Here is a 27,865-nt window from a genome sequence, read left to right on the forward strand (position 1 = left end):
CATATTCAGGAGAGGTTATGTCATCCCAAATGCTTCTGGAAGATGTGCACTTTGCAATCCCTGGACACAAGAAGAACCTTCTCTCCTGGAAAAAAAAAAAGGCATAAAAGCAATGCCTTTTGGGAAGCATGCCCACTTTATTACATAAAATGAAGAAAGAATGCCAGGGCTGAAATCTGATCTTGCAGAATCCAAAATGCTGTCCTTCCTCTTTGGCAAGGATCCCAGCTGGTCCCAGTTTTTCATATAAATTGGGCCTCCTCCACCCCACAAGGTGGTTACTAAAGGAAAGCTCTGTCAGAAGATATGAGAGAGAACAAAAAAGCACAATATGCCACAAATATGCACCATTCATCTACGAAAAGCCTGCTGTTCCTCATGTCTACCTTGTGCATTTGCTCCAGCCATCCCGCAGTTTCCCGACTACGTTTCTCTACGTTCCTGGATCCCAAACACCAGAATTACCTCCGATGGGACTATGATGATGAACTTGCTATTATGACTTTTGAGTTTCAAGCCCAGTCAACTGGATGGGTGGCTTTTGGCTTCACCATTAATAAGCAGATTCTTGGAGCAGACTTCGTGCTTGGCGGTGTTCTTCCTGATGGCAACATCTATTTCTCAGTAAGATTAAATCGAGAGTACCATTTCATTAGGAGCTTGGCTCTGTGTACAAAATTGAGGAGGGGAGAGGAATAATTTGTAATTTGAAGTTACAAATGAATTTAGAGATGATTGTTTCACATGACCAGTGAGATAGCTGCAGTATCACTTATGAAGTGCTGGGGCCACATGAGATGGATGGTTCAGAAATGCAAAATATAAATAAATAAATCCCTGATAGCTGTTTGGGCTTGCTGTTTGGGCTTGCTCAGTTTATGTTGGAAGAAACAGAAATAATTATTTTTGAGGCATAATTTGAGCTTGAAAAGCAATGCTCCCCCAAACCTCAACAAAACAGAGAAGAAGAAAAAATCCTTCTTTCTTTAAAAGAGACAGGGAAATGCCCATATTTATTTTGTCTTGGGATTTTTTTTTCATATCCAGAAACTATTCGTTTTATTACTGAATCTTGTGAAATGGAAAGTCTGGGCCACCAACCACATCAACAAAATTTCAGAGCCAATTATTATTTCTTGAGTTTCAGGATGACTTTTTTCATTGTAATAACAAGAGATATAGCTTCTTCCTACCAAATTACAGGCTACTTTTTACCATTAACCCTAGCAAAATAAAGTGTTTTTGTAAAGTGTGTATACATATACACACACACACACACACACACATCAATGCAAGCTAATCCCAGATAGCCAGATGCAGTATTAATAGCCAGATGCAGTACTTTAATTCAATCATTCAATTATTATACACACTACTTCCTCCTACCTACCTATAGCAATCTTGCAGCAAAATCAATGAGATAGTAATATAATGACTGGCCCAAGGTCTCCAGGGAGTTTCATTCTGGCGATGGTCTCTCCAACTGAATGGTCTCTCATCCAAGTAATGGTCTCTTCCTCTATCCATCGCAACATATTTTTGAGTTCTTCCTGTTTCACTCAGGATTGGCATGGTGTGAATGAGAATACCATCTTGGAGGATGAAAGTCAAGACTATGAGCTGCTATCATTGACCCAGGATGCAACGTCCACCACCCTGGCATTCAGCCGACCGTTCCGGACATGCGATGAACATGACCTGGACATCACAGTAAGCAAGACAATGGGACCTGTTTTATTTTATTTTTCATCCCATCTTTATTATTTTTATAAATAACTCAAGGCAGCAAACATACCTAATATCCCTTCCTCCTCCTTCCTTGTGAAGTGAGTTGGGTTGAGAGAAAGTGACTGGTACAAAGTCACCCAGTCGGCTTTCATTCCAAAGGTGGAACTAGAATTCGGAGTCTCCCCTGGTTTCTAGCATAATGATAAGTAATAGCACAAGCAAGGACACGGAGACAAAAGACACAAAGAAACAAGAATTTGCTGCAACGGAGTTTGAACTGCCTTTGCTTGTTGCACTGAGATAACCTAATATATTTTCCTTCTTTTTAAAACCAAGGAGCATTTCAGATGTTAACTCATAAAGGTGATGAGTATTATTGCATAACACAAATAACAATTGAAACATCTTGTGCCGTGCTACCAAAATACAATAAAAATTGCAGAATAATAATCTTTAGAAGTCCATTCAAAGTCTGAAATCACACTTAAAATGAAATGTTTTTCAGAGGGGAAGCAGCTGTTTTGAGACTCCATCTAGTAAATGCAGATAGTTGTTCTTTGAGATATAAAATAATGTGGATGGATTGCGCCTCCAGGCATGGGCCTGTGACAATTCACCTCAGCCAGCTCCCCATGGCCAACTCACCACAGGACAACTTGCCATGGGACAAGTGTTACACTAATACTGAAGAAATGGTGGAATAGAATCATTAAAGAAAGGATGCCAAAGGAGGGACAAAATGAAACGTGAACGACAAAAATTAAAATATTTTTTGATTATTTTAAATAATTAAATTGAATTGTTAAATTATCCCATGGTGAGTTGTCCCACAGCAAGTTGGCCGTGGCAAGTTGTCCCATGCTGAGTTTTCCTGCGGTGAGTTGGACATGGAAAATTGTCAGCGGAGAGTTGGCCTCAGCAAGTTGGCCCTGGTGAGTTGTCCCATTCCATATGCATCTTTACTCCGTCTCTTTGCCACTTGCAGGGCAAATAAAAGAGCTCAAACCACGTTCCCAGTACTGAACAAAACAACTAAAAATCTGAGACGTGATCATATATCCCTCCCAAAGCCATACATGCACACATATCTTCATAGATGCATTGTTCCACTTCATCTATCCCCTCAGTGCTAGTGTTTAACTTGGGACAATTCTTTGTTTCCATACTAGCCCAAAATCCTCTTCTGATATAACCTTGTCAGCACTGAAGCAGGTACAAAGCTCTTACTTTAGTGGTAGTGGTATTCATTTATAGTTATATTTTAAAACCATGAAAAGAAAGAACAATCTTATTGGGTTTTTTTTACAAAGGAAAAAGAGAATGTATGTATCTGAAATGGTATAGGTCAGTGGTGGCGAACCTATGGCATGCGTGCCAGAGGCAGCACTCAGAGCCCTCTCTGTGGGCACGTGCGCCATGCCCCGGAGATGGCAACTGTCCCTCTTCAACCAGCCACCTGCTAACTAGCCGAGGTCCCAGGTGGCCGTATGCATGCCGGCATGGCTGGTTTCCCTCCCCCCCCATCCTGTCCCTCCTGGCCTTGCATGCTCTCCTTTTCCTGGGCACGACCCACTGCATCGCCTCCTCAGCTATCAGCCAGCCATCCATCTCAGAGGCGGCTTCTTTGAATTGCTGGCAACGGGCTGCGGAGCTCCAGAGTGGGCTGGTCAAGGGGCTGGCAGCCTGTGGCTGCTGATGGACACTGTTGCCCCCCATGTGCACACTGGCCTCTGTGTGCAGGGGCCAATGGTGTCAGGCAGCAGCCACCCCTTGCCCTGCCCCATGGCAATGGTGCCCCCGCCCTGCCATGCCTCACCCCGCAGGACGAGCCTCCTGCCTACCGCCCCACCTACCAGAGACCCCCTGGATCTCCCCCAACCCTGCCCACCCCCCACAGGCATCCCTCCCCACGAGTAACATTGAGGTGACCATGCCCACCTTGGCCACACCCACCCAATCTGCCATGATCACAGCCATGCCCACCTGGCACCCAGCGATAAATAAGTGGGTTTTGGGTTGCAGTTTGGGCACTCAGTCTCTAAAAGATTCGCCATCACTGGTATAGGTTCTCCTCTTTGATTAATTTCTCTCATTGACAGGAAGTTTCTTCCTAATTCTAGGGTATTCTGGGATTCTAATATGCCATGCTTTGCTCTATCAGTTTCACAGAGGAGCTCTACAAATGTTTTCTGCCTGCAGTTTCCTTGTGTTTCTTCAGTCTCCCAAGTGAGAAGGTCCATAAATAAATCTGTCCGAGTGCCTGCCTATGCACTGAAATCATTATTCCCAGCTCTTGGGCAGACTGGGCTAGGAATCCTAGGAGTAACACCTCCAACACATATGAAGTAACATCTCTGTTGTGTCCTGAGCCTGCAGAAGCAGGCTCGGGACGATGCAAGAGTCCCGGGCATTTGCAAAAGCTGCCCGGGACCAGACTGAGCGGCGCCGGCCTTGCGCGCATGTGCAAGGCAGGAAAAGACTGCCTGCTATTGGTTGGAATTGCCCGGGGATCTGGGGGTATAAATAGAGGCCTGCGTGCCTCTGCTCTTGTTGGTTGTTAGCTGTAAGAGAGTGAGAATAAAGGTCTGTTAGCAACATGCATTGCCTCCTTCGCCATTATTCTCCGGACTTAACAATCTCCAATCCATATATGGATTGGGGAAGATCTGATCTAAGCACCCAAAGGCATTCCTGCCAGAGTGCCTAAATCAGACTCCTTTGAAACTAATATTGACACTCCTTAAATGTTTGTTTCATAAAATGACCACTGTTTCAGCAAATCCTCTGCCCCCGACAGTTCAATTCTCTGTTTGGGGGCCAAATGCATTAATCTCCACAAAAAATCAAGTCTAAATGTGGTTAGTATATCAGTATCTGAACCAGGGTGGATATTATTTTCTTTACTAATTCATCATAAATAATGCCTGAATTGGGAGAAGAAAGCTCACAAAAGAATTTAATCATACAAATCTGTAAGAACATTAGTATGAATTTGTATCAGGATTTGTATAAATCTGGTAAGAGACAATTGCAGTAGGGGTTCAAGATGGTTCAAGATGTTGAAGAAGGTTATGAAGAATTATTTCTTTGTGGCTGCCAGTGAGGGTAAACATTTAGAGATATGATCGGAGACTTTCCATTTCATTTGTGTCTACGCAGGGTGACACACTACGTCTCATGGCTGCATTCGGCACAAATGACACAATTGATTTCTTCAAAGGAAAAATAATCCACAAATCTCTCTTCTTGATGCTAGTGGGAACTAAAGATGAACTGAAAAATCCCAGTACCTATCATGTGTACGATCTGAAATTAACTGATGTAAGTATCTAAAATTAAAAGCTCTTGATGGGCCTTTCCATTCCATAGACTTCAATGGTCCTCAGCAGATTGATCTCTTTCATTCATTGGCTCCTTGCTCTGGTGACCACACAGAGCAATGCAAATCTCTTTCAGGGTAAGAATACACAGGCCTGAGATATTTACGATGTGCCTTGGCTTCCCTTTTCAGTTTCCTATCCCAGCGGAGGAGACCACCTACGCCTGTACCTTTCTCCCTTTACCCATTGTCAAGACAAAACATCATATTTATAAGGTAACTGGAAACTCCAGCAGGGTGTTCTGCTTGTGAGATTGACAATTATCCCAGACTGTAAGAGCTTTTCACTTGCTGGTATCTTCTTGGTCTGACCTTGTCTTTTTTTCTATCCAGTTTTATCCCATTATAACACCTCGGAATATAACCGCAGTGCACCACATATTAGTCTATGCCTGTGGCAATGGAAGCGTGCTTCCGAGTGGAGTCAGTGACTGCTATGGAGCTGATCCTGATTTTTCTCTGTGCTCTCAGATAGTTGCTGGCTGGGCTGTAGGAGGAGGGGTGAGTATGTAGATCTTCTAAACCAGGTTAAATGGTCCTTATATCTCATTGAACTAACCCACTGTTGTTTGTAAACCTATTGTATCTTTGGAACACTCTTGCGCTTTTTAAGATTTTATTTAATAGCAATTTTGGGGAATGAGGGAGGAATTACTCAATATTTTGAACTATCTAGTGCAGTGTGATCATGGGGTTTATTCAGCTTGGTTTTCTCCTTGCAGTTGCCAAATTAAATCATATTATCTGGGTTTTGAAACAAGGGAGTGAGCTTTTCTGGCTTTTTATGCAGCTTTTCCTAACTATCTGGGTCAGGGCTGTTGTAGTTTGTATGCCTTCAATCTCAACAACATCAAGATCCCAACATCCCATCCTATGCTACACACCACAGCACTGGTGGCACAGTGGTTAAAGTGCAGTATTGCAAGCAAACTCTGCCCACAGCCTGGAGTTTGATACTCATCCTTCCAAAGTCAATAAAATGAGGAGCCAGATTGTTGGTGGCAATGTGCAAATAATGCTTTTACACTGTAAATTGTCCAGAGAGTGCTACAAAGTACTATGGGCTGTATATAAGTCTAAGTTCTATTGTTATATTTTCAGTATCAGTTTCATCATTTTTATATAGCTCTTTTCAAGTAACAAAGGGTATTATTCACCATTGCAAATTCCTAGAGAATCTCCCATTTTTTCCTATAACCCTAATGCATATATTTAAAAGCAAATCCCACTGAGAACATTGAGGCTTTTCCCCTGATAAGCACATCAATCATTGTGATTGAAGGATTAAATATGCTCTCTCCCATCTGGCAAGAAATGTAGTGGCATGACTGTCAAGTGACTCTCTCTCTCTCTCTCTCTCTCTCTCTCTCTCTCTCTCTCTCTCTCTCCACCCTATTTCCATAAATAAGTCCTACACGTTCCCAGATGAAGCTGGATACTCTCTAGGGACGCCAATTGATCCTCAATGGGTCCGATTAGAAATTCATTTCAGCAATTTTGATTTAATTCCAGGTCAGTAAAAGTACATGTGAATTGATTAAGGGAAAAATTAGAGGCACAAACAGGTATCCAAGGCAGAATGGAAAGAAGGACATGTTATCAGGATTCAAAGATTCAAATTCCAGATGAAAAGAAATGAATATCTGTAGGGTACGATTCCTATATCCATAAGGGTTAGACAAACTGAGCAAGAGAAACAAGACTATACCAAAAGCTCTACAATTTCATTTGAGAGATATATAATTTCTCAAATGGCAATCTTACCCAAGGTGAGATATTGGGGGGGGGGGAGACTGTTTAAGTGACAGGAGGCAGCATAGCCAGTTCGAAGATGGATAGATAAGAAAATCAGAAGCTTCTATGATTCCATCTAATCAGGCTGGAATTTGTAAGCAAGGCATAAAAAAGAGTGGTTTCTGTGATGCTTATTCTGGGTCTCTGATACAATACTGGAATGAGTCCATTGGAGTTGGGCAGTTAATAAATTCAGATAAATAAATGTATGTATTAATGTATGGTTCCTTGATGAATGGAACCCACAAAATTTAGGTAAGTGCGCAAGTGCTGTTTCACTCAATTCTGTTATTTCTTTTTCTTGAGGCTTAATTGATAATTCAGGCCTGAGACTCTTCTACACTTCGGAGCTTCGTCCATATGACATGGGGGTGCTACACACAGGAATTTTAACATTTCCCATCCATTTCATCCCCCCTCAAGCAGATTCTTTCATGTCTTATGGCTTCTGCAATACCAGTCGTTTTCATGAGGTAAGCTTGGCAGCCTTTAGCTCACCCCATCACAATCACCTCTGGTTATCTTTATTGCACTGTTGAGTTCAGGTGCTCATTCTTATCAAAAGCCTATGATAGGTAGGATTCCTTCCTTCCTTCCTTCCTTCCTTCCTTCCTTCCTTCCTTCCTTCCTTCCTTCCTTCCTTCCTTCCTTCCTTCCTTCTTTCTTTCTTTCTTTCTTTCTTTCTGTTGAGAGTCAATTTGGTGCAGTGTTTAAGATGCTGGTGCAGAAATCAGGAGACCATGAGTTCTAGTTCATCATTAGGCACAAAGTGAGCTGAGAGTCTTTGGGCCAGCCATTTCTTTCCTTCTTTCACCTTCAAGTCTGCATTGACTCGTGGTGACATCCTGGAGTAGTCCCTGCAGTTTTCTTGGCAAAATTTCAAAACTGGTTCACCATGTCCTTCTTTCTAGTGCTCACTGGCTGGCCCAAAGTCACTCAGCTGACTTTGTGCCTAATGCTGAACTAGAACACATGGTCTCCTGGTTTCTGCATCAGCATCTTAAACACTATACCAGTAGTGGCGAATCTATGGCACGGGTGCCAGAGGTGGCACTCAGGGCCCTCTCTGTGGGCACGCGCGCCATCGCCCCAGTCCTAGGCCTTCAGCTGGGTTTTATAAAACCTTTTCACTTTAGGCCTCCACCGCCGTGTGCAAAAAAAAAAAAGGTTCAATCAATCAGTCAATTTCAACTTCTCGTGGGGAAAAAAAAGATCTTGCAAAGTTGGAATTGATTGATTGAACTTTTTAGTCCCACCCAGTCTGCTGTTACCACCGCAGCCACGTCTAGCCAATGGGCCACACCCAGCCAATGGGCCACACCCAGCCAATGGGCCACATCACCTGGCACCCAAAGATGCACAAGTGGGTTTTGGGTTGCAGTTTGGGCACTCGGTCTCTAAAAGGTTTGCCATCACTGCACTATACCAAATTGGCTTTCAATATTAGGCCACCTAAAACATTCCACAACAGCCCCTCCTAAGCCTCTTGTCAGAAAACCAGTCTGAGGAAACTGACTGTCTGAGTAATGAAGTGGCAGAGAAATAAAACTGCCTGAAAGAATTGGTAAAAATGATGTGTGTGATCCAAGTGTGTTCGGCAGATGAGGTGGAAAGATTTGATGTTGTCTTGGTTCAGTGTGATCCTGCTGGTTTCCAGTTCTTTCCTAAGCAAAAGCTACCAGGATTGTTTATTGCTTGCTCTCACCATGGAAAACATTGGAAAGAAATGGGAGAGGGAACACTTTTCCAAATGATAGGAAAGTAAAAAAAAATATTCCAGCTGTTTCTTCTTCCTGTTTCCAGACACAATCCCCAAGGCTGTGCATAAGTTTTAAAAGAGATCAAGCCACTATTCTTGTGTCTTCTGCAAAACATCTAGGTTTGGCCCTTCAGAACAGAGTAGATATGAAGGTAAATATGTCAGCCTGTTGACTAATAACAGAACTGTGATGGATTGAGAGGAATACATGAGTAAGGAAGTTTTATCCTCTCCTCCTCCTGCTGTTCTAAGTAAATTTCATCTCCTTCAAAGCTGTGTTTCATCCCAGAAAGGAAGCCCTTATTGTTGCCGGAGCACTGGAACTAATAGCAGGCTTGGGAAGGAGCACTATTGTCATCTGGGTGGCAACTCCAAAGAAAACCATTAAATTTCCTCAACCCTCAAACCATGAGCCTGACATTTAAAAGAAAATACAGATGTTTCTAGGAACCCCTCAAATATTGGAACACTGCTATCATGTCACCCTTAGTCCTTCTTTTCATTAGACTAGACATACCCAATTCCTATAGTAATTCTTCGTACATTTTCGCCTCCAGCCCCCTAATCATTTTTGTTGTTCTTCTCTGCACTCTTTCCATAATTTCAACATCTTTTTTGTACTGTGGTGACCAGAACTGGATGCAGTATTCCAAATGTGGTCTTACTAAGGCTTTGTAAAGCAGTACTAGAACTTCACGTGATCTTGATTCTATCCCTCTATTAATGCATTTAGGATTGCATTGGCTTTTGGGGCTGCTGCTTTTGGTGAAATATGAACACTGTTGGTTCATATTTACGTGATTGTCCACTAGGACTTCAAGATCCCTCTCTCAATTACTGGGTTTGAGACAAGTTTCACCTAGTCTATACCTATATAGTTGTTTTTTCTTACCTAAGTGTAAAACCTTACTTTTATCTACATTGAATTTCATTTTGTTAAATAGTTCCCAGTGTTCAAGTCGGTCAACATCTTTTTGGATCTTGAGCTTATCTTCTGGGATGTTGACTATTCCTGTCAACTTGGTGTCATTTGTAAATTTGATGAGTTCCCTTTCAATTCCCTTGTCTAGGTTAGGAAGATATTGAAGAGTGCTGGGACTAAAATGAAACCTTGGGGTACCCCACTGCTTATTTCACTCCATCTGGATTGAAGATTACACATTGAGTATGATATGTCAGCCAGTTACAAACCCGGCTGGTGGTGGTGCTGTCTATCACTACCACCAGAAGCCAAAAGGCAGCTCATCTGGGAGGCAGGCAGTGGTCCCAGGAGGGCAGGAGGTGAAGCAAGGTGAAGAAGTAGGTAGGATAGATCTGACATTGCTGGGAAGCCATGGTGGGTAAAGTTGATGTCAAAACAATGCAGTAAAAGCTATGCTGCAACAAACCACAGATAAAGAACAATAAGCAAAATCACAATATTTAAGACAAACCAAACAAGCAGTAATGAACATATGAAATCACAATAAAGTATAACAGGAAAAATACAAACAAAGGCTATTAACAACCTGGGTCATTTGCCTTGTCAAGCATTAGTCTGAAAAAAATAGAAAATGTTGAATGGCTGTTGCAGTCCCTTTGCTCCAGGCATGAGGCATGAGTTCAGTCTAAAACTAGTTCATCTCTTTTTTTTCTCCAGATCAATGGGAGTCCAGTGCCAGATATGCATGTCTTCGGTTATTTACTCCATACCCATCTAGCTGGAAGGGGACTGCGAGGTGTCCAATACCGGTAAGCAAAATTTCTAGGCCAAATATAGCATGACAGCAACAGCTTTCTCCCACTCAACTCAACAATATGAGAATGGCTTGGAAGCAAAAACTGAAGAACGTTGGCTATCCATTTTTATGGCTGAGAGAGTTGTACATTTGTTGGCACAAAGCCAGTGGTCTTGTCAAATATAAACACAAAAACCAAAATAGAAAAAATCTTTATGAAATCATTGTTGTCCACATAGCTATAATGTTCTTGGCGGTGCTCATACTCAAGGGGTAGGAAAAACAAAGTGGACATGGAACACTCCAGGGATCTAGTGCCCAAGCGACAAAACAGGGGGCATATTCACATAGTCCAACCAAAGAAAGCAGTTGTAAGCAGCACAGGTTGCAGGTTGAGTGTTTCCCTTTAGGAGCCTGATCAGCCAAGAGTTACTTGGCTGATAGTTGCTTGGTGGATAACAAGCCATAGATGCTCCTAACAGTGTTTACTCTCAGCTTTGGCCTTTGCTTCCTGAATTCCTTCAACCTATATTAACCTCATTCTTTAAAACCAGGATGAGGCCCTGATTCTAACTATCTCACTGTTTCTAATCCAGAAACTTTTGCCACAAATTTTCCCTTAAAAAGTAGCTGGGGTTCCTCAGCCTCATTCAGATCCTACTCCTGCAGACATTGACTCTCTTTTTCCTCAACAGAGGACTGGGGGGGGGCACCACCCTGGCACTGACCCATGCCTTAGAAAGTTCCCCATGCCTTCTGAAACAGCCCAGATTACTCCAAAGAGAACAGCCAATTACCTAACAAAAGAGGCTTTGTACTTTATGGAGTCAAGGATAATGTGAAGATACAGCATAAAATTCATTTCCCTAGTCCTATGAAGAAACAGATACATTAACATTTGAGCTACAGTGACCATGGAAACATTTGTCAGGAAATTATTAGATCATGGTTGCTTTTGTACCCCAAACAGATCCCTCTCTGTGGCATGAGCAATGTTCTGTCTCACTGATATTGTCTCTATGTACAGGAATGGAAAACAATTGAGGATGCTCTGTGAAGACAATAAATATGATTTCAATCTTCAGGAGACAAGAGACTTGAAGAAGACTATTATTTTCAAACCAGTATGTCATTCTAAGATATCTATTTGAGTTAGGGTTAGGCAATAAGCTCCTTATTATTGAGACCCCATATTCTCTCAGATTTGTGATAAAGTTGACTGCTTTGTTCACAGGGAGATGAATTCCTGGTGGAGTGCCACTATCAAACTACAGATCGGACAGATACAGTCTTTGTAAGTCTACTCTGAATACTTAGGATAGACAGAGTGGTGGATAGACAGTTTTTGAAAATAAAATCAGGTTCATCCTGTAATATACAAATATTTTAGTAATAGCTTCCAGGGTCCAGAATGCCTGTTAATAACTTGCCATTAATGGGCTAGGAAGATGGAATAACATTTTCAGCATTCTCTTTTAAGAGAAAGAAAATCATAAAGCAAAAGTCAGGACTCAGGGGAATGGTAGTTCCAGTGTGGGATTGCTATTGGAGAATTGGTGTATTGTCCAGTTGGAATTGCCAGAGAAGACTAAGAGTTACAGGAAGCCATATTTAACCTCTTATTATTATTACCTGGGATAGATTATTACCTGCCCAACTACTTACACAGCCTGCTGGCCAAGAGGCCATGGCCAGGTAGTGGGCCACAGCCCACAGGTTGGGGACCCCTGCTCTATGTTATATGTTCTAACCTTATTCCCACAACAAAGGTTTTCAGTTTAAGCTAAAGTGAAGCTCCTGCATAATTAGTGATCTTCCACTGAACCTCAAACAAATATTGTTTATTATTTATTGATTTCTCTCAGGGAGGCCCAAGTACCCTGAATGAAATGTGCCTACTATTCCTCTTCTACTATCCTCGCAACAACATCTCCAGCTGCCTAGGACTCCCAGACATTCAATATGTTGCCAATCAGCTTGGACAGGAGGCAAATGAGTGAGTGCTTCAGGCTAGGCCTAGGGAACAAAGTTGCTTGGATGGCATAGTTGGAGAATGTGTGAGGAATGGCTTGCTACTGAAGCATCATAATGTCACAAAACACTCTGGGCAACTTGTCACCACTCCACTTATGGAATGCAAAATCCTCCATCTTCTCTGATGCTTAGTAGGGCTATGGGATGCCAGCAGAAAAACTAATCAGCACAGATCTGGAAGGGAAGCATCCTAAGGAAGCATGTGTGATTTGTGCAAATGATACACACTTATATATCAGTATAGGTGAATCTCCATATAGCAGGATTATAAAACCTGGATCATCAGGGTGGAGACATCAACTTGATCTATATTTTGCTTATTTAATTCACTGAAATCAAATTAAGTCAAATTGTTGTCCTATCCCCTGCCCAATTGTGTGTGTGTGTGTGTGTGTGTGTGTGTGTGTGCCCCCAGCATGCTTTTCAATGGCAAAATATACCCATCATCTCAAACATGTTTTGTAGAAGGTCTCCCTCAACTTCCTGTAGTGGCCAAAGTTGTGGAAACCTTTTGGGGAAAATGTACAGTAGAAATGCCACCTTTGGTTAAGTTTCCACCAATTTTTTCTTCTAATTTCTTTATAACTGTAGCCTTGTTCACTTAATAATACTATTTTACATCGCTTTCTGGGCAACCAGTCAGCTCTTTGCACCATTACTTTAATTTTATTATGTTTTACAAGCTCACTAAATGAAAGAACACAAAAAAACCCAACCAACTTGATAGCGATCACATAACACACTGACAAATGTCCTCCTCTCAGCTTCAATACATGACATCAATAACTGAATCCTACTTGATCTGATTGGCTCATTGCCAAAACAAGATGACACCTGATTGGCTCTCTAAACACTCATGCTCATTGGCTACAATCAGACGAAGAAAAGCTACCTGATATCAACCTAAGCAAGTTGTGCTTCCTTTTTCTGGTTATTTGGCTATAACTTTTCATAGAATACAGTACAAATAATTGAACAAATTATGTTGCATTACATTCCTGATTAAATTATCTTTCCATTGATTTATAATTTTATGGTACTACTCCAAAAAAAGTGGTATTATTAGCCATCAAACCTCAAAAATACACTTTTCCCAAAAGGTTTCCACAATTTTGGCCACTACTGTACACATAGCCCCCGATGCAACTTTGAGACTGAAAAAACCAGTCCAGTACTGCTATGGGGTAAAAATAAGCATTCCCAAATATTCTGGTTGTAATTTGAATGGAATCTGGCAGACTGTATTTAATTACACACCCATTATTCCTAATCATTAGCCAGGTTGTTATCCTCGATTAGTTTTCTGTTTTCGCCCAAAGTTAGCTTTTGGGGATACAGCTTTTTTTGTCTCCGTGTCTCATCTTGGTATCTGTAGACAACTCCCTGTGTTGTAATTTCACCCTGCAGTCCAACAGAAGGAATGATGGCCATCAGTTCTGTACAATGGGACAATGAAACTATCAAGAAAGCAGAGAAAGCATGCAAAGAAGCACCTCAGATTGTTAACATAAAAAACATTGATGTAAGTAGGCTTTAAATACTGGAGGAAATACAATGGTTGAACTGGAAATGGAATGGGACATCTTGCTGCAGTCCAACTCATCACGGGACAATTCAACAATTCAATTTAATTATTTAAAATATTTTTTAAAATATTTTGATTTTTGTCGTTCACATTTCATTTTGTGCCTCCTTTTGCATCCTTTTTTTAAATAATTTTATTCCATTTCTTCAATATTAGTGTAACACATGTCCACAGCAAGTTGTCTTGCAGCAAGTTAGCCATGGCAAGTTGTTCCGCTGCGAGTTGGCTGCAGCGAGTTCGCTGAGTTAGCCGCTGGAAGTTGGCAGTAACAAGTTTGTCATGGCGAGTTACCATAGACTCAACTGGAAAATCTAGAAATGGAACAACAGATAGCTAATCTTGAATCTCCGTGAGGCTTATACTTTTCAATCTCTCTTTATTCTGAACATGGTATGAAGAATACCAGTCAATTAGGGAGCATCTTTCCAAACTTCAGGCAACTGAAGTTTCCATATTGTCAGTCTCAACTCCCATCAAAGGGAGCACAAAGGCCACCTATTGTATAGCTCAAACCAAAAATAGACCAGGTAATTTAAAAGCATTTATGAGGCGTCTGAGTAGCCACTTTTTCCCATTCTTTTCTAGTCCTTCATTCATTCTCCTCTTTGGATGGTCTTCCACACTTGACTGCCTTAATTCATTTCTTGCTCAACATCTTTCTTCTACTAGATTAAAAATCCCTCTTTAGGTTCTGACATAGTAGCCATTGAAAATTGGGACAGAAAAAAGATGTAGTGTATTCTTTTTTTTTAATCCATAGTAAACCTTTCTTTCAATTATAGATAGATAAGTCAATGACATGTATGACCTTCTAGCTCCAAGTCTTCCATTGAATTGGTTGGGTTCCAACCCATTTTCAAGTCATTTTTAGAAGTATATTCTTCTACGTTCCATTCATCTCCTTGGAAAGATCTTTTTTATACAAAGATGGTTATCTGCCAGAACATTTATAAATATTTAGATCAGACATCACACTCTGTTCAGTTCCAGCATCACATTTCCCTAGAAATAAAAAAAACTGGAGTAAGCAGAGTATTGAAATAATTCCTCTCACTAGTAGTTTTTATTTAAATTATGTCTGTCTATTCTGATTTCACCAAGAAAAAATAATGACCTTGTCTTGCCCAAAGGCTGGGGCCCTTAGCCAGGGGTCCTTTGACTAGGATGAAAAAAAAAATACTTTCACTAATCTCTAATTGAAATTTACCTTGTCTTGTAGGTGGTTTAACAAATCACAAGCATATATATTACTATTACTTGTTATTTTTTAATAATTTGATAACTATAATTGAGCATGAGGGGTTTCCTTTCTAACAAAATATGCATATATTATTATAACAAATCATATACATATACATAATGTAATATAGTAATATACATGGGTCTTATTATAAACAAGTTTTATGGACTTAAATACATTCTTCTGACCAAAGTGTTGCAGGTTTCTTGAAGCTCTCAGAATAGTCCATGGCATAGAAAGGTTACGAATGGGTAGCAACACGATAGAATGAGAAAAGGTTATGAAATTCAATGGGATAATTGTTATTTTGTATTTAAATTGTATGTCTATTTCTATGAATTCTTCTTTTTTCTATTTGTGATTTTAACAATAAGTAACTATAACTAATACGGTAAGTAATATATTAATGTGTTAAAGTTATCATGATTAATTAGTAATATATTAGTAATATTATGTTAAGTATTCTTATTTTATATTAATTATTATGATTGAATATGTATACCCAGACGGGTTTACTTGCTGAAGTGTGTTGACTTATTGTGGGGGGACAACCCCACTATTGTACCTATCCCTTCCCCTGGTCTAACCCTTTTTGTTTGTCACCCCCTTGTTATACCCTTATTGACCCCACTTCCCCTTTATCCTTATAAAATCTAATTATATATATATATATATATATATATATATATATATATATATATATATATATATATATATATATATATATATATATATATATATATATATATATATATATATATATATATATATATATATATATATATATATATATATATATATATATATATATATATATATACATATGTACCGTATGTATGTATATATATAAAAAGAATCCTTTCACTAAGAAGACGGGCAAGGCCCAACAAGAAGGTATTGTCTATCTTGAACATTTTTCTTCTTTACTTGCAGGAGGTGATGGTAAACGAAACTGGTTTCATTCGTGATATTGAAGTTCCTGAACCAGGACCCTGCAAGTTGAGTCCAAGAGATGTAATTACGACACCTCAACCACCTTACTTGCACACCAAGTACAAAGCAATTCCAGATGTGGTTTCCAAAACTGTTAGCACCTCTTAGCCTGCTGTTCATAATTTGGGGGTTTGCTTGGCTTCTCATCTCCCCCTTTACCCCCCCCCCCTCTGATATGAATTCTGAGCATCCCATGCCAATTGCTGGGAGTCTATCTCCAACCGCTTTTTACTGCTGTGTGCGTGAAGTTCAAAGCTGAAAGAAGCCAACCAGCACTGGGGAGAGGCCCAAATATATCACCTGGAATTTAGAGAGGACCTATCCTTCTTTTCAATCCTGCCATATAATTTGACTCTGGAAAGAAATGGGGCGTCTGTCATGGGGTAAGCAGAGGATAAGAGCCCAGGGCAAATGTGGGCAGCCAGTGAATTTTATAGCAGACTGCCTCAACCTGATATCTTCCAGATGTATCTGGATTGGGATTCCCAGATTTCCCAGGCAGCATAGCCAAACTCCTTGCTATCTGGGAGGTTTGAATATATGGAAGATACCTTGTTAAAGAACAGTGTATTCTCTTGTGTTCAACCATGTGCCTTACATTGATTGTCTGGGAAGGCAAGCAAGAACATTGGAAGACTATTAGAAAGGAGTCTGGGGTAACCCACAGTAATAACATCCACAGCTGAAACAAGAAACAATATGCCCAAGGAAGTGGAGCAGTCAAGTTTGCCCTTGACTTCAATGAAAATGAATGTATACATGAACCTAACACATAGGATATTTAAATATATTAAAATGAATCAAATGACTGATAGAAAGGTCATAGAATAATGAATGTTATATAAACGGAACACAGAATTCTCACAGTTTGAGGTATTTTGATATGTGAAACAAAGGATTGGATTTGCCATTTACTCTATCATTAGCAATTAAATTTTATTTTGAAGTTTCCACTAGAATAAAAAAGGTAAAATTAACATATAATAAAAATAATATCTACTTAGTGTGTTAAGAACAAAAACATTTTTTCCAATTTCTTTGCAATAGTAATGAAATGACACAAGAGCATTTCTACTTTTTCTTAACATATCCAAAATCCAATATCTTTAATAATAATTTATTTATAAATGTTGTGATTAAAATAAGATTTACTTTTATATTTTATATAATTTTTATCATCCTAAAATTATTACACTGTTAAGAATTTTTTAAATAGATAGATGTATATTCAGTATGAAAATGCTCATATGATTAAAAATACAGATACCTGATTATTACAATCAAACATAAATTTTTATCTGATACATGCAAATGTTTCTGTCTTCTTTAGTATGCTTGTAAGTTGCCTTCCAAATCACTGGGTCTGTGCTCCTTTGATAAAAATTAAAGACTGTCTCTTGTATTCAGGTTGTCGGTTGGACATTAAAGTTATCAGTCCCTCTGCTGTCCCTCACCCCAATTTCTGCATGAAGATTGAGCTATACCTATATGGACATGCAGGTGTTTAATAATACAAGTGTTCCTCAATTGCTTCATTATTCAAACACCTACCAGTCCATCCAAATGGGGAGTGCTGAATTCTCTCCTGAATGATAACACTTTCTGTTGCCAGTATATCAATATGTCTATATTTTCACTGCTCCTCTGCATCCACCCTACAGGTAGTTCTTGACCTACCACCACAACTGAGCCCAACCTTTATGTTGCTAAGCAAGACAGGTTTTAAGTGAGTTTTGCCCCATTTCATGACCTTTCTTGCCACAGTTGTTAAGGGAATCACTGCAGTTGATAAGTTAGTAACACGGTTGTAAGTGAATCTGGCTTCCCCATTGACTTTGCTTGTCAGGAGGTTGCAAAAGGAGAGCACAATGTAACTGTTATAAATATAAGCCAGTTAGCAAGCATCCAAATTTTGATCAGGTGACCATGGGGATGCTGTGTGAAAGTGTGAAAATGGTCACTTTTTTCAGTGCCATTGTAACTTTGAACACTCACTAATGATTGTAAGTTGAGGACTACCTGTATTTTGTTCTATTTTTTACCAAGACAAATCTGATGATATCTTGATTTGTCCATGATGTTCACCATTATGCAATCAGTAGAACAAAGTCAAAATAGAGTCTTGGTGACAAAACTAGTGATCCAGCGAAATGATGTAGATATAATTTACTTCCACTTCAGAAAGGCATTTGACAAAGTAGACCACAACCTACAACTTGATAGAAAAATGTGGGTTAGAGAGCATCACCACCAGATGGATTTGTAACTGGCTGACCAACCGCATTCAACGTGTAGTCCTTAATGGAACAGTATCTACATGGAGGGAAGTATGCAGTAGGCCAGGAAGGCAAGCAAGAAGATGAAGCCAGTGGTGGGATTCAGCCAGTTCGCACCAGTTCGGCAGAACCAGTAGCTATTTTTTTATTGCCCAGGCCCAGAATGGACTTCTGGAAGTGGCATCCACAATGAGAACCAGTTGTTCACATATTTGAATCCCACCACTGGATGAAGCCCTTATTAGAAGACCATTAGAAAGGAGTCTGGGATAACCTACAGTAATAACATCCACAGCTGAAACAAGAAATTATTTGCCCAAAGAAGAGGACTTGTCAAGCAGTTTTCCGCAACCTGGATGATGCCATGCTGTCATGGAGTTGTGGGAACTGGCCTAACTCATCTGGAAGAATCTTGTTAGGGAAGACTACAAAACAATTTCTTAATTTTGAATGTTGCTGTCTGCTCTGAATACATTGCTAGTCTATTGTATTTCGTTTGCCTAATCATTGGTATTTCCAGTGCTTTTTTTCTAAAAAAAAAAAAAAAAAAAGGTGCCGGAACTCACACATGTCATACAACCCACCTTGCCTACCCTACAAGGTTCCATCCCAAAAAGGTGCCAGAACTCCGTTCTGGGCGTTCTGTGAGAAAAAAAGCCCTGGGTATTTCCTCCCCACTCTATTATGCATGTAGGGATAGCAAGTGAAAGGGTCACACCAAGGTTCAGCATCAAAGCCTTCCTGCCTTACCTGGGGAATTAATATTGCCCAAGCGGTTATGTGCATGGTTTTCTGCAGCACAGTTCCAGCTTTAGGACTGACCAGCTTGCTATTAAATGGCAAGAATCATGCCTCTAATTGCCCCATCACTTTCAGACTGTGATATTCAACTGGGTAATTGGGAAATAATATATTATGGAGCAAATCCAGTTTGAAATCTCAGAGAAAGGAAGCAATACATTGTGATTTCTAGTGGCGATAAGCGAATGAAGAGGGTGGGTTTGATTAGAATCACAGCTGGGAACTCTGTTTCAGTACTCCTTGGAATCCAGTTATAAGGAAAGGCATATTCTCAGAGAACGATCAGTATACGTGGTTGCATATTTCAGGGTGAAAATGATAAACCGGTTTGTTCCTTAAATTGTAGATCTCTGTTTCTCTCTTTCATGTTTAAATACACTGCAGAATACTGAAGCCACCAAGCAGATGTTCTTTCCCCTTGTCTTCAGTAAAATAAAGTTATACAGGAACCCAACACATACTGTAATTAAGTATATTAAAACAGAGAAAATGATTAGTAATGATGCAATAGAATATTGAATATTACAGAAATGGAAATTCTTTGAACTTTTTGAAATGTGAAGCAAAGGATTGGGTTTGCCATTTACTGTATCACTAGCAATAAAATCTACTAGAAAAAAGTGGAATTAAAATATATAATAATGTCTAATTAGTTTGGTAAAAACAAAACAAAAATTCCAATTTTTTTTTGCAATAGGAATGAAATAGCCCAAGAGCATTTATAATTTTTCTTAAAATTTCCAGGATCCAATATATTAATAGTGGTAATTTTAAGATCTTTAATAATAATTACTTTATAAATGTTGTAATTAAAATAAGATTTACTTTCATATTTCACCAACAAAATAATTTATTGTCCAACAAATTATAATATATTATTAGTATATTTTTTGAATATGTATGTTTAGAGTAAGAAAATGTCATCTGATTAAGACTTTGTTTATTTAAAAAAAGGCAGATACCTGATTATGACAATCAAACATGATTTTTTTCTGATACATGCAAATGTTTCTGTCTTCTTTACTGTACTTGGAAATTGCTTTCCTAATCACTAGTTTTCAGGCAGAATCACTAGGGGGCAGGCTGGGCGTGTGCTCTTCTATAAAAAATACTTTCCTATTGAAGTTGTAGGTTCACCATTAAAGCAATCAATCCCTCTGCTGTCCCTCACCCCAATTTGTGCATGAAGATTGAATTATATCTATATGGACATGCAAACATGTAGGTGTTTAATAAATACAAATGTTCCTCAATTGCTTCATTATTGAAACAGCTGCCACTCCATCCAAATGGGGAGGGGGGGGTTGCTGAATTGTCTCTTGAATGATACACTTTCTCTTGCCAGCACATCAATATGCCTATATTTTCATTGCATCCACCCTATTTTGTCCTAACTATTTTTACCTGCCTCTTTTCTTGAGATGGCACAGCAATTCCTCCCTGTTTCAGCCATCTATCTTAAATTGACATCTTTCTAACATTTAGAAAGAAGCTAAATAAACTCTGACCTTCAAAAAGCTGATCAGGACCAAGTTCAGATCTCCAAATATCCATCAAGTTCACTTGGGTCATTTTTCTTCTCTGAGCCCAAATCACCTAACAGGGTTATTGTGAGGTTAAAATGGGAGGAGGAGAACAAAAAACATTCTTCCAATTATATTCTCAACAGTGATGTCATATGAACGTAGATACCCACACATACCAGCTTATAAAAGAAAAAGTGTGGTTGTATATCTTAAGAAAGGCAGCTGTGTAATCTAACCAGCAGAGACAATTTCCACAGCTATATGAAGAAATGAAGAAGTGAAACACATCCAAGTGAAGCAAATGAGAAAAGGAAGTAAGATTCCCTTAAGGGAGAAATAACATAATTAAGTCTTCTTAGGCACAGAGAGAAAGAATTCTATGGCCCACTGTGGAAGAAAACAGAAGCAGTATCTCATTTGCTCTCAAGTAAGCTTATTTTGTTTCTTTTTCTCTAACCCAGATTGGTTTATAACAATTAATCATGACTCAGATTCCAGAGATTTCTTTGGGATTCATGTTCAATTGACTTGACATGGCTATGTAATTCTTCCATTCAGAATGGAATGAGGGACAATTTGATTGGACTAGATTTATAATTTGTTAACAAATTCCATAATGGATTTGAATGTAAGAGGAAGTAACATGGATGGATTTGCCTATCTAAGTACAGGGTTTCAGTAGCTCTTTATGTTTGTGATGCTAATTTAGAATTGTTCCTTCTCCTCTTCTTGTCTGCCCTTCTAATTGGGACTGATTCCTCACCATCAACAACAATGTGGCAAGTAGATCCCATACAATCACTTGATGCCTGAAATAGCTGTAACTATAACACTGGACCAGATACAACATAAGGAATTAATCACACTCCTTTTGCTTGACTCCTATAGAAACATATATTAAAGGCTCAACCCACCTCCTCTCCCTAACAACTGGATTTGAAATACAGGTCCTCGTGACATAACAATTTAAGCTATCACACAGTGGAGGCAGTTTAATTTCCTATTTAACTGTTCTAGTTTTAAAGCTGTTCTTCTCCTGATAAAACTTTGGTCATGGGCTTGAGCTGCTACACTTGCTTGATGAGGTGCTGAGAGATGAATAGGGACATGGATGTGCCCAGATTTTTACTGGCACTTGAGGCTGCTTGGACATGTCCCTTCCCATTCAATTGCCTGGCATTGGGCATGGGCTTCCAGAGAGACTGGATACATGTATAAGTATGTGCATGGGTTTGGTTTGGTTTAACTTGTTTTGCTGGGAGAGAAGACACTGTCAATGACTTTGGTTCATTGGCAAACCCCATCTCAGTCTGTCTTCTCTCCCTACTTCATTTTTATCATTTTCTCCCCCAGCTTTCCTGTTCCTTCTGCTCTGTCGTTGGATGTAGGAGTGCATGCTTGTCAAAAACCACAATTCTAGAGCTCAGCAAATCTGGCAAAGGTAGGAAGAAGAAAGGAAGCATGCTTCCTGTAACAACCAGCCACAGTTGAGCAAGACATGAAGAATGGAGGAAAGGGAAGGCTTGCTTAACACATAACCACGTCATTGGGAAAGGAAACAATGAGATGAGGCAGAAGATGGGTGGGGGTGGGGGAGGAAGAGCAAAGAGGGATTTTGAGATGAAAAGGGCAGTTGTGGGACTGGGGATATATAGGCAGAGTTACCTGTGGGATTCCCTCAAAGAATGCCTCCTTTCTGCATGACATTCTTTGCCCTCTGGCTTGGAACCATGCCCAAGGGTTTCCATTGATGAGCAAAAAACTATTAAAGCCTATGACTGGCAATTGTGGCTTTCTTGGCTTGAGAAAGGTGATAACAAGAAGAAAAAGGGCAATGACCTTTCAAGAACAAGAGCTTGAGAAGGCATTGCCTACTAGGTGTGGCCTTCCCAAATGACAGCACATCCTGCATCTTGGCAGGTCAGGATGATGGAGTCTCCAATATTACAAGTTGTGGTTGGAGCTGCTTGTCAAGAAGCCCATCTTTCTCCACACTGGGCTGGTTTAAGGCCAGTTGGTTGGTGCAAAAAGCTCACTTTCTCCCCATCTAACACAAACACACATAATGAAAGAAGAGCAAGTGGTAGGGGGAGGGGGGAAGGCAGCAGACAATCTCATTTTGGAGAGATATAAAAGAAATAGAGTCTGGTGCTGTAGAGCTATGTTTTTTCTTTTCATTTTTTTGAACACCTGGCAGATTCCTTTATATAAAGGAGAATAAAGGAGAAATGAAAAATAAACTTCCTTCCCCCTTGGCCCCCATCTGCCCTCCATGCCTGCAACTACTCTGCAGCCTTGAGGGTCAGGTACACTGCTGCATTTCAGCAATCAGGCCATCTGCAAGGTGACTGGAGCCTCCTTCCCAGGGATTTGCCTATGCTTATCCCACCCTTCCCTACCCCATTGCTGACCTTGTTACTGAGGCAGAACAGGGCTATGGTGGCCACAAAATTTAAACATGTATACTTTTTTGCTGAGTCAAAACCTGGAGAAATGCACACTATTCCTCACTAACTTTTGTGAGGAATAACCCTAAGTCTTGTACATTTCTGTTCATCAACTATACAGAGAAACAATAAACCTGGAATAAAATAAATGGGAAAGGAAGTTCAGAAATTGTACAATTCATATTCTGCATGCAGTCATTATCAGTTTACTAAGTAAACATTTTATTTCCATTTACTAATTTAGTAATATTTAGCTGACCTTGTAGTACTAAGTCCTATACCAGTGATGGCGAACCTTTTAGAGACCAAGTCCCAAACTGCAACCCAAAACCCACTTATGCATTGTCGGGTGCCGGGTGGGTGTGGCCCATTGGCTGGGTGTGGCCAATTGGGGGGTGTGGCCCATTGGCTGGGCATGGCTGCGGTGGTAACGGCAGACTGGGTGGGACTAAAAAGTTCAATCAATCAATTCCAACTTTGCAAGATCTTTTTTTTTCCCGCAAGAAGTTGAAATTGACTGATTTATTGAACCTTTTTTTTTTTTTTGCACACGGCAGCGGAGGCCTAAAGCGAAAAGGTTTTATAAAACCCAGCTGAAGGCCTAGGACTGGGGCGACAGCGCGCGTGCCCACAGAGAGGGCTCTGAGTGCCACCTCTGGCACCCGTGCCATAGGTTCGCCACCACTGTCCTATACTGTATTTAATCTTACATTGCTCACTTTATATTTCAGATTCAAGAAAAGTCTGAGTCATAACTGACGATTTCAGTTATGCAAAAAGAAAATATCTTGGTGTTTTGCATCTAAAGTACAGACTAATATGAATTGGAAACTCATCAGTACACTAGTACCAACTTTGGCTATTAAGCTAATAGGAACTTCTTTGTTCTTTGTATATAGTATGTATTACATTGACTTTTTTATTATCAATCTTCTAATTTTGGAGAATAATGATTAATAATGCTTCCTTTTATTATATTATATTAAATCATATTCAAACTTCAATGTTCTGTTAGAACAAGTTATACATCATTTCCATCAGTCTTTTAACTAGCATGGGAAGTTTTTATGGATCTTGAAAGGAAATTCTCACTTTTTATATGAGAAGGATAATATAGCTGGGAGGGAGTAGATGGGCTGGAATTTAGTGAGCATTTTTTTGTGAATGACCTTGATAGCTTTTTAAATGCTTGCTTGTATTAAGAATCATCTGTATTCAGTTTCACAGATCTTCTCAGAAGTTCCCAAAATCACCTCACCAGGAAAAACCAGTGAGTTTGCAGTGTGAATGCCCACCAGGGAAGAAGGGAATTCTCCTCCCTGGAATGCACTGAAGCCATTTTCCCATATTCTTTAGGCTGCCCCTTAAGATGGACTCTGTATGAAGGGAAGTGCTACTACTTTTCTACTGTGCAAAAAACATGGGACGAGAGCCAAAAAGAATGTGCCCAGTTAAATTCTCATCTTGCTATTATCAACAACAAAGCAGAACTGGTGAGTAGATAGAGCGGATAGTAAACCAAAAAAAATAGCAAGTATTTTGGAACATTTAAAATTGATTACACTTCCATAAAATAATGTGTAACTGTCCCCCTCCCCGGGCAAACAACTTAGCTTTAAATGGAAATCAGGGCACAGTTGCAGCAAAGCCTTAAGCCTCCCTTTTGCTCATGCCTGTTTGATTTTAGTTTAGTTTAAGAAAATCTGTCCAGACAGAGTTACTTTGGCAACAGCTAGCAAAGTATATAATTTGGGTCTGAAGCATTTTTAAAAAATATTATTTCTTTCTCTGAAGTATAGATACTCCTCAACTTACGACCACAACTGAGTCCAAAATTTCTGTTTGTTAATTTGTTAAGTGAGTTTTGCCCATTTTATGCCACAATTGTTAAGTGAATCACTGCAGTTGGTAATTAGTAACACGGTTGTTAAAGTGAAACTGGTTTCCTCATTGACTTTGCTTGTCAAAAGGTCTCAAAAAGTGATCACATGCAGGACACTGCAACTGTCATAAACATGAGTCGGTTGCCAAGTGTCTGAATTTTGATCATGTGACCATGGGGATGCTGCAATAATCGTAAGTGTGAGAAATGGTCATAAATCACTTTTTTCAGTGACGTTGTAACTTCGAACCATCATTAAGTGAACTGTTGTAAGTCAAGGACTACCTGTACTATTTTTTCACTTTTTAAATTCCAACAGTGCCTTGTTTCATCATTTTTACAGTCACCTGAGATAAAATTACCTCAGGTGACCAGAAAAAACAATGTAATGGTGCACCACTGGACCTATTTTAAAGAAGAAAGCCCTGTGAAAAGAAAGTAGCTCAGGAAAATAAAAATAGTAATTTAAAAACACACATATGTATTTGAGGTAAGTTTTGAACCAGCAACATTCCAGATATTAAGCAACTATTATGAAACTAATTTTAAAAGCTGTTCTAGACCTTAGAGACCATGGCAACTATTCCCTTAGGCGAGAGAGTATTTTTGCCTCTGAAAAATAGCTACACAAATTGCAGGGTTTAAGCCTAGAAGAAAGCAATAAGCAAAATCTTTTTGAAGTGCTGGTGAGGTAATTTTTTAAAATTTCTATTCTTTTCCCTTTGAGTTGAGGAAAAGTGGAGGTATAACCAGTGTTAAAACATTCTAAAAGTAGAACAGGACAATTTGGAAGACCGTTCTCTTCAGCTATTGTGAGGAAATGACTTTCACAAATACTGTGTGTATGAGAAAGATCTTGAAATTAAAATGCTTTTAATTCCCTCTTTCGTAGACCTGTTTTGATTTTATTTAATGCAAATTTGTTTCTATTTTCTTTCCTTAAAGAGTATGCATTTGATTGGCCCAATTCCAGAGAGCTTAAAAGTGATATTATATTGAAACCTACAAGGAATCCCTTGTATTTATTTGAAATAGAAGCTTTTGTACAGAAAGATCTAAACTTATGATGATACTGAAAAAGGTACTTATAACCCAGTTCTAAAGACTCCTCTCCCCACAGTCACATGACTGTATTTTGGGCACTCAACAACTGGCCCACATTTACAATCATGTGATTGTGATTTGAAACCTTTTTGCCAGAAACCAGCATTTTCTTCTATTTTATGTCAAAAAAATGCCCTATAGCCAGAGGTGGATTTGCTTAACAACTACAGAGTTCACTTAGCAATTATGTTGTTGCTTTACAATTGCCACATTCTCTTAATAACAACTGCAAAGAAGATAACAAAATCAGGCAAGGTCATGTGATAACTCATCACAACTTACAATCATAATTGCGGACTCAATTAAAGTAAGTCAAGGACTATCTGTAATGCATAAGGTATCATCTTTGTTGATGCATGGTTTCTTGATGCAATTTGTATGCAAATTAGGTCCATAACAGAATTTGATGTCACTATATTTTGTAACATTTTGATCCTGTGTATCCTATCCAGGCATTCCTGAACAGCAGAACACGAAATTCAGATTACTTCATTGGCCTAAGAAATTTCATTGGACAGTGGAAGTGGATTGATAACACAAAGTTTGACCCTGGCATGTAAGTTTTATTAGACTTCTGAGCATTATAGTTTACACAGAGTAGGAGTAAGCGACTTGTGGACAGGTGGCTGCATCTGGCAGCAGGCATGGATGTATATCTTGATTGGCCTTCAAGAAAAACAGTTAAAATTCCCAAAATCTTGACCCTGTATGTGACTGCACCCATTATTCTGTCCACTGCAACTTTTGACTTTTAAAGAAGTGAGGCCACATATTCACTCAAAGTTTGTCTGCTGCTAACAAGGAATGAAGGGGAAGTTGACAAACCACTATAGGTCAGCTCTCCCTATCTGTGGCTGGTAATATTAATCTATTCTGGATTGCTGTGGGAAAAATTATTATTGTATATACTGACAGATATGAGAAAGTAGTACAATAGAGTAATCATTCCATAGGGTGTGCTGGTCTATTGGAAAAGCAACCTAAATGTAGAAGTAAGTGACATGGCATATGACAAATATTCAGGCATTAATTCACCCATAATTGGAAGATGAACTTTATATCTTTTTACAGATAGTGCCTCAGGTATCTCTTCCTGCAACTGCTGTCCAGTATATATAAATGCAAAAATCTATGAGTTCAATTCCCAGCAGAGGTTTGAGCTCTCTACAATAAGCTCTGGTTATCTGTGTCTGAAAAGTCCCAAAGGGGATAAAACCGGTCACATGACTCCTGGTGGTTTGTGTGACTGAATTGAGTGAACTGAAAAACATATCCTCTGCCTCTAAAATTGGTCAGGCCAGCAAGCATATTCACAAAACCTAGTTATCTTGATGGATTGTGTGTATTTTTTTATTGCCTACATTTCAAACTTCTGTGATAAAGAAATTCTATGAAATCATTTGCATATATACTTATATATACCTTCAGCAAGGCATTTGACAAAGTAGATCACAACCTACTACTTGATAAGATAGAAAAATGCGGGTTAGACAGCATCACCACCAGATGGATCCGTAGCTGGCTGACCGGCCGTACTCAGCGTGTGGTCCTCAATGGAACCGCATCTACATGGAGGGAAGTGTGTAGTGGACAGACTTA

At 39.4% G+C, this 27,865-nt stretch overlaps 2 protein-coding genes across 3 annotated transcripts in view; both read left to right on the forward strand.

Moving 5' to 3' along the window:
• Nucleotides 1-342: 342 nt before the first annotated feature.
• Nucleotides 343-16,338, forward strand: LOC107286926 (putative DBH-like monooxygenase protein 2). The gene is made up of 13 exons (XM_015815367.1): nucleotides 343-624; nucleotides 1,564-1,710; nucleotides 4,888-5,049; nucleotides 5,240-5,323; nucleotides 5,441-5,608; nucleotides 6,517-6,619; nucleotides 7,208-7,374; nucleotides 10,300-10,391; nucleotides 11,406-11,502; nucleotides 11,613-11,672; nucleotides 12,244-12,374; nucleotides 13,820-13,934; nucleotides 16,171-16,338. Exons 1-13 carry the CDS (start codon nucleotides 343-345, stop codon nucleotides 16,336-16,338), a joined length of 1,776 nt encoding a protein of 591 aa, XP_015670853.1.
• Nucleotides 16,339-21,095: 4,757 nt separating this feature from the next.
• The window catches only part of LOC107286929 (C-type lectin domain family 5 member A), an 8,196-nt gene continuing 1,426 nt past the window's right edge, over nucleotides 21,096-27,865 (forward strand). Inside the window, exons 1-6 of one of the 2 annotated variants that reach the window (XM_015815369.1) lie at nucleotides 21,096-21,260; nucleotides 22,187-22,274; nucleotides 24,012-24,178; nucleotides 24,500-24,550; nucleotides 24,637-24,773; nucleotides 26,719-26,822. In XM_015815369.1, coding sequence (XP_015670855.1) covers nucleotides 24,100-24,178; nucleotides 24,500-24,550; nucleotides 24,637-24,773; nucleotides 26,719-26,822 — 371 coding nt within the window. In that variant the 5' untranslated portion in view covers nucleotides 21,096-21,260; nucleotides 22,187-22,274; nucleotides 24,012-24,099. Of the gene's footprint in view, nucleotides 21,261-22,186; nucleotides 22,275-23,980; nucleotides 24,179-24,499; nucleotides 24,551-24,636; nucleotides 24,774-26,718; nucleotides 26,823-27,865 lie in introns of those variants that run through there. The other variant, XM_015815370.1, reaches the window with a different exon arrangement.

This window comes from Protobothrops mucrosquamatus, unplaced genomic scaffold, assembly GCF_001527695.2.
Source record: "Protobothrops mucrosquamatus isolate PMUCROS unplaced genomic scaffold, P.Mucros_1.0 scaffold337, whole genome shotgun sequence".
Taxonomy (NCBI): domain Eukaryota; kingdom Metazoa; phylum Chordata; class Lepidosauria; order Squamata; family Viperidae; genus Protobothrops; species Protobothrops mucrosquamatus.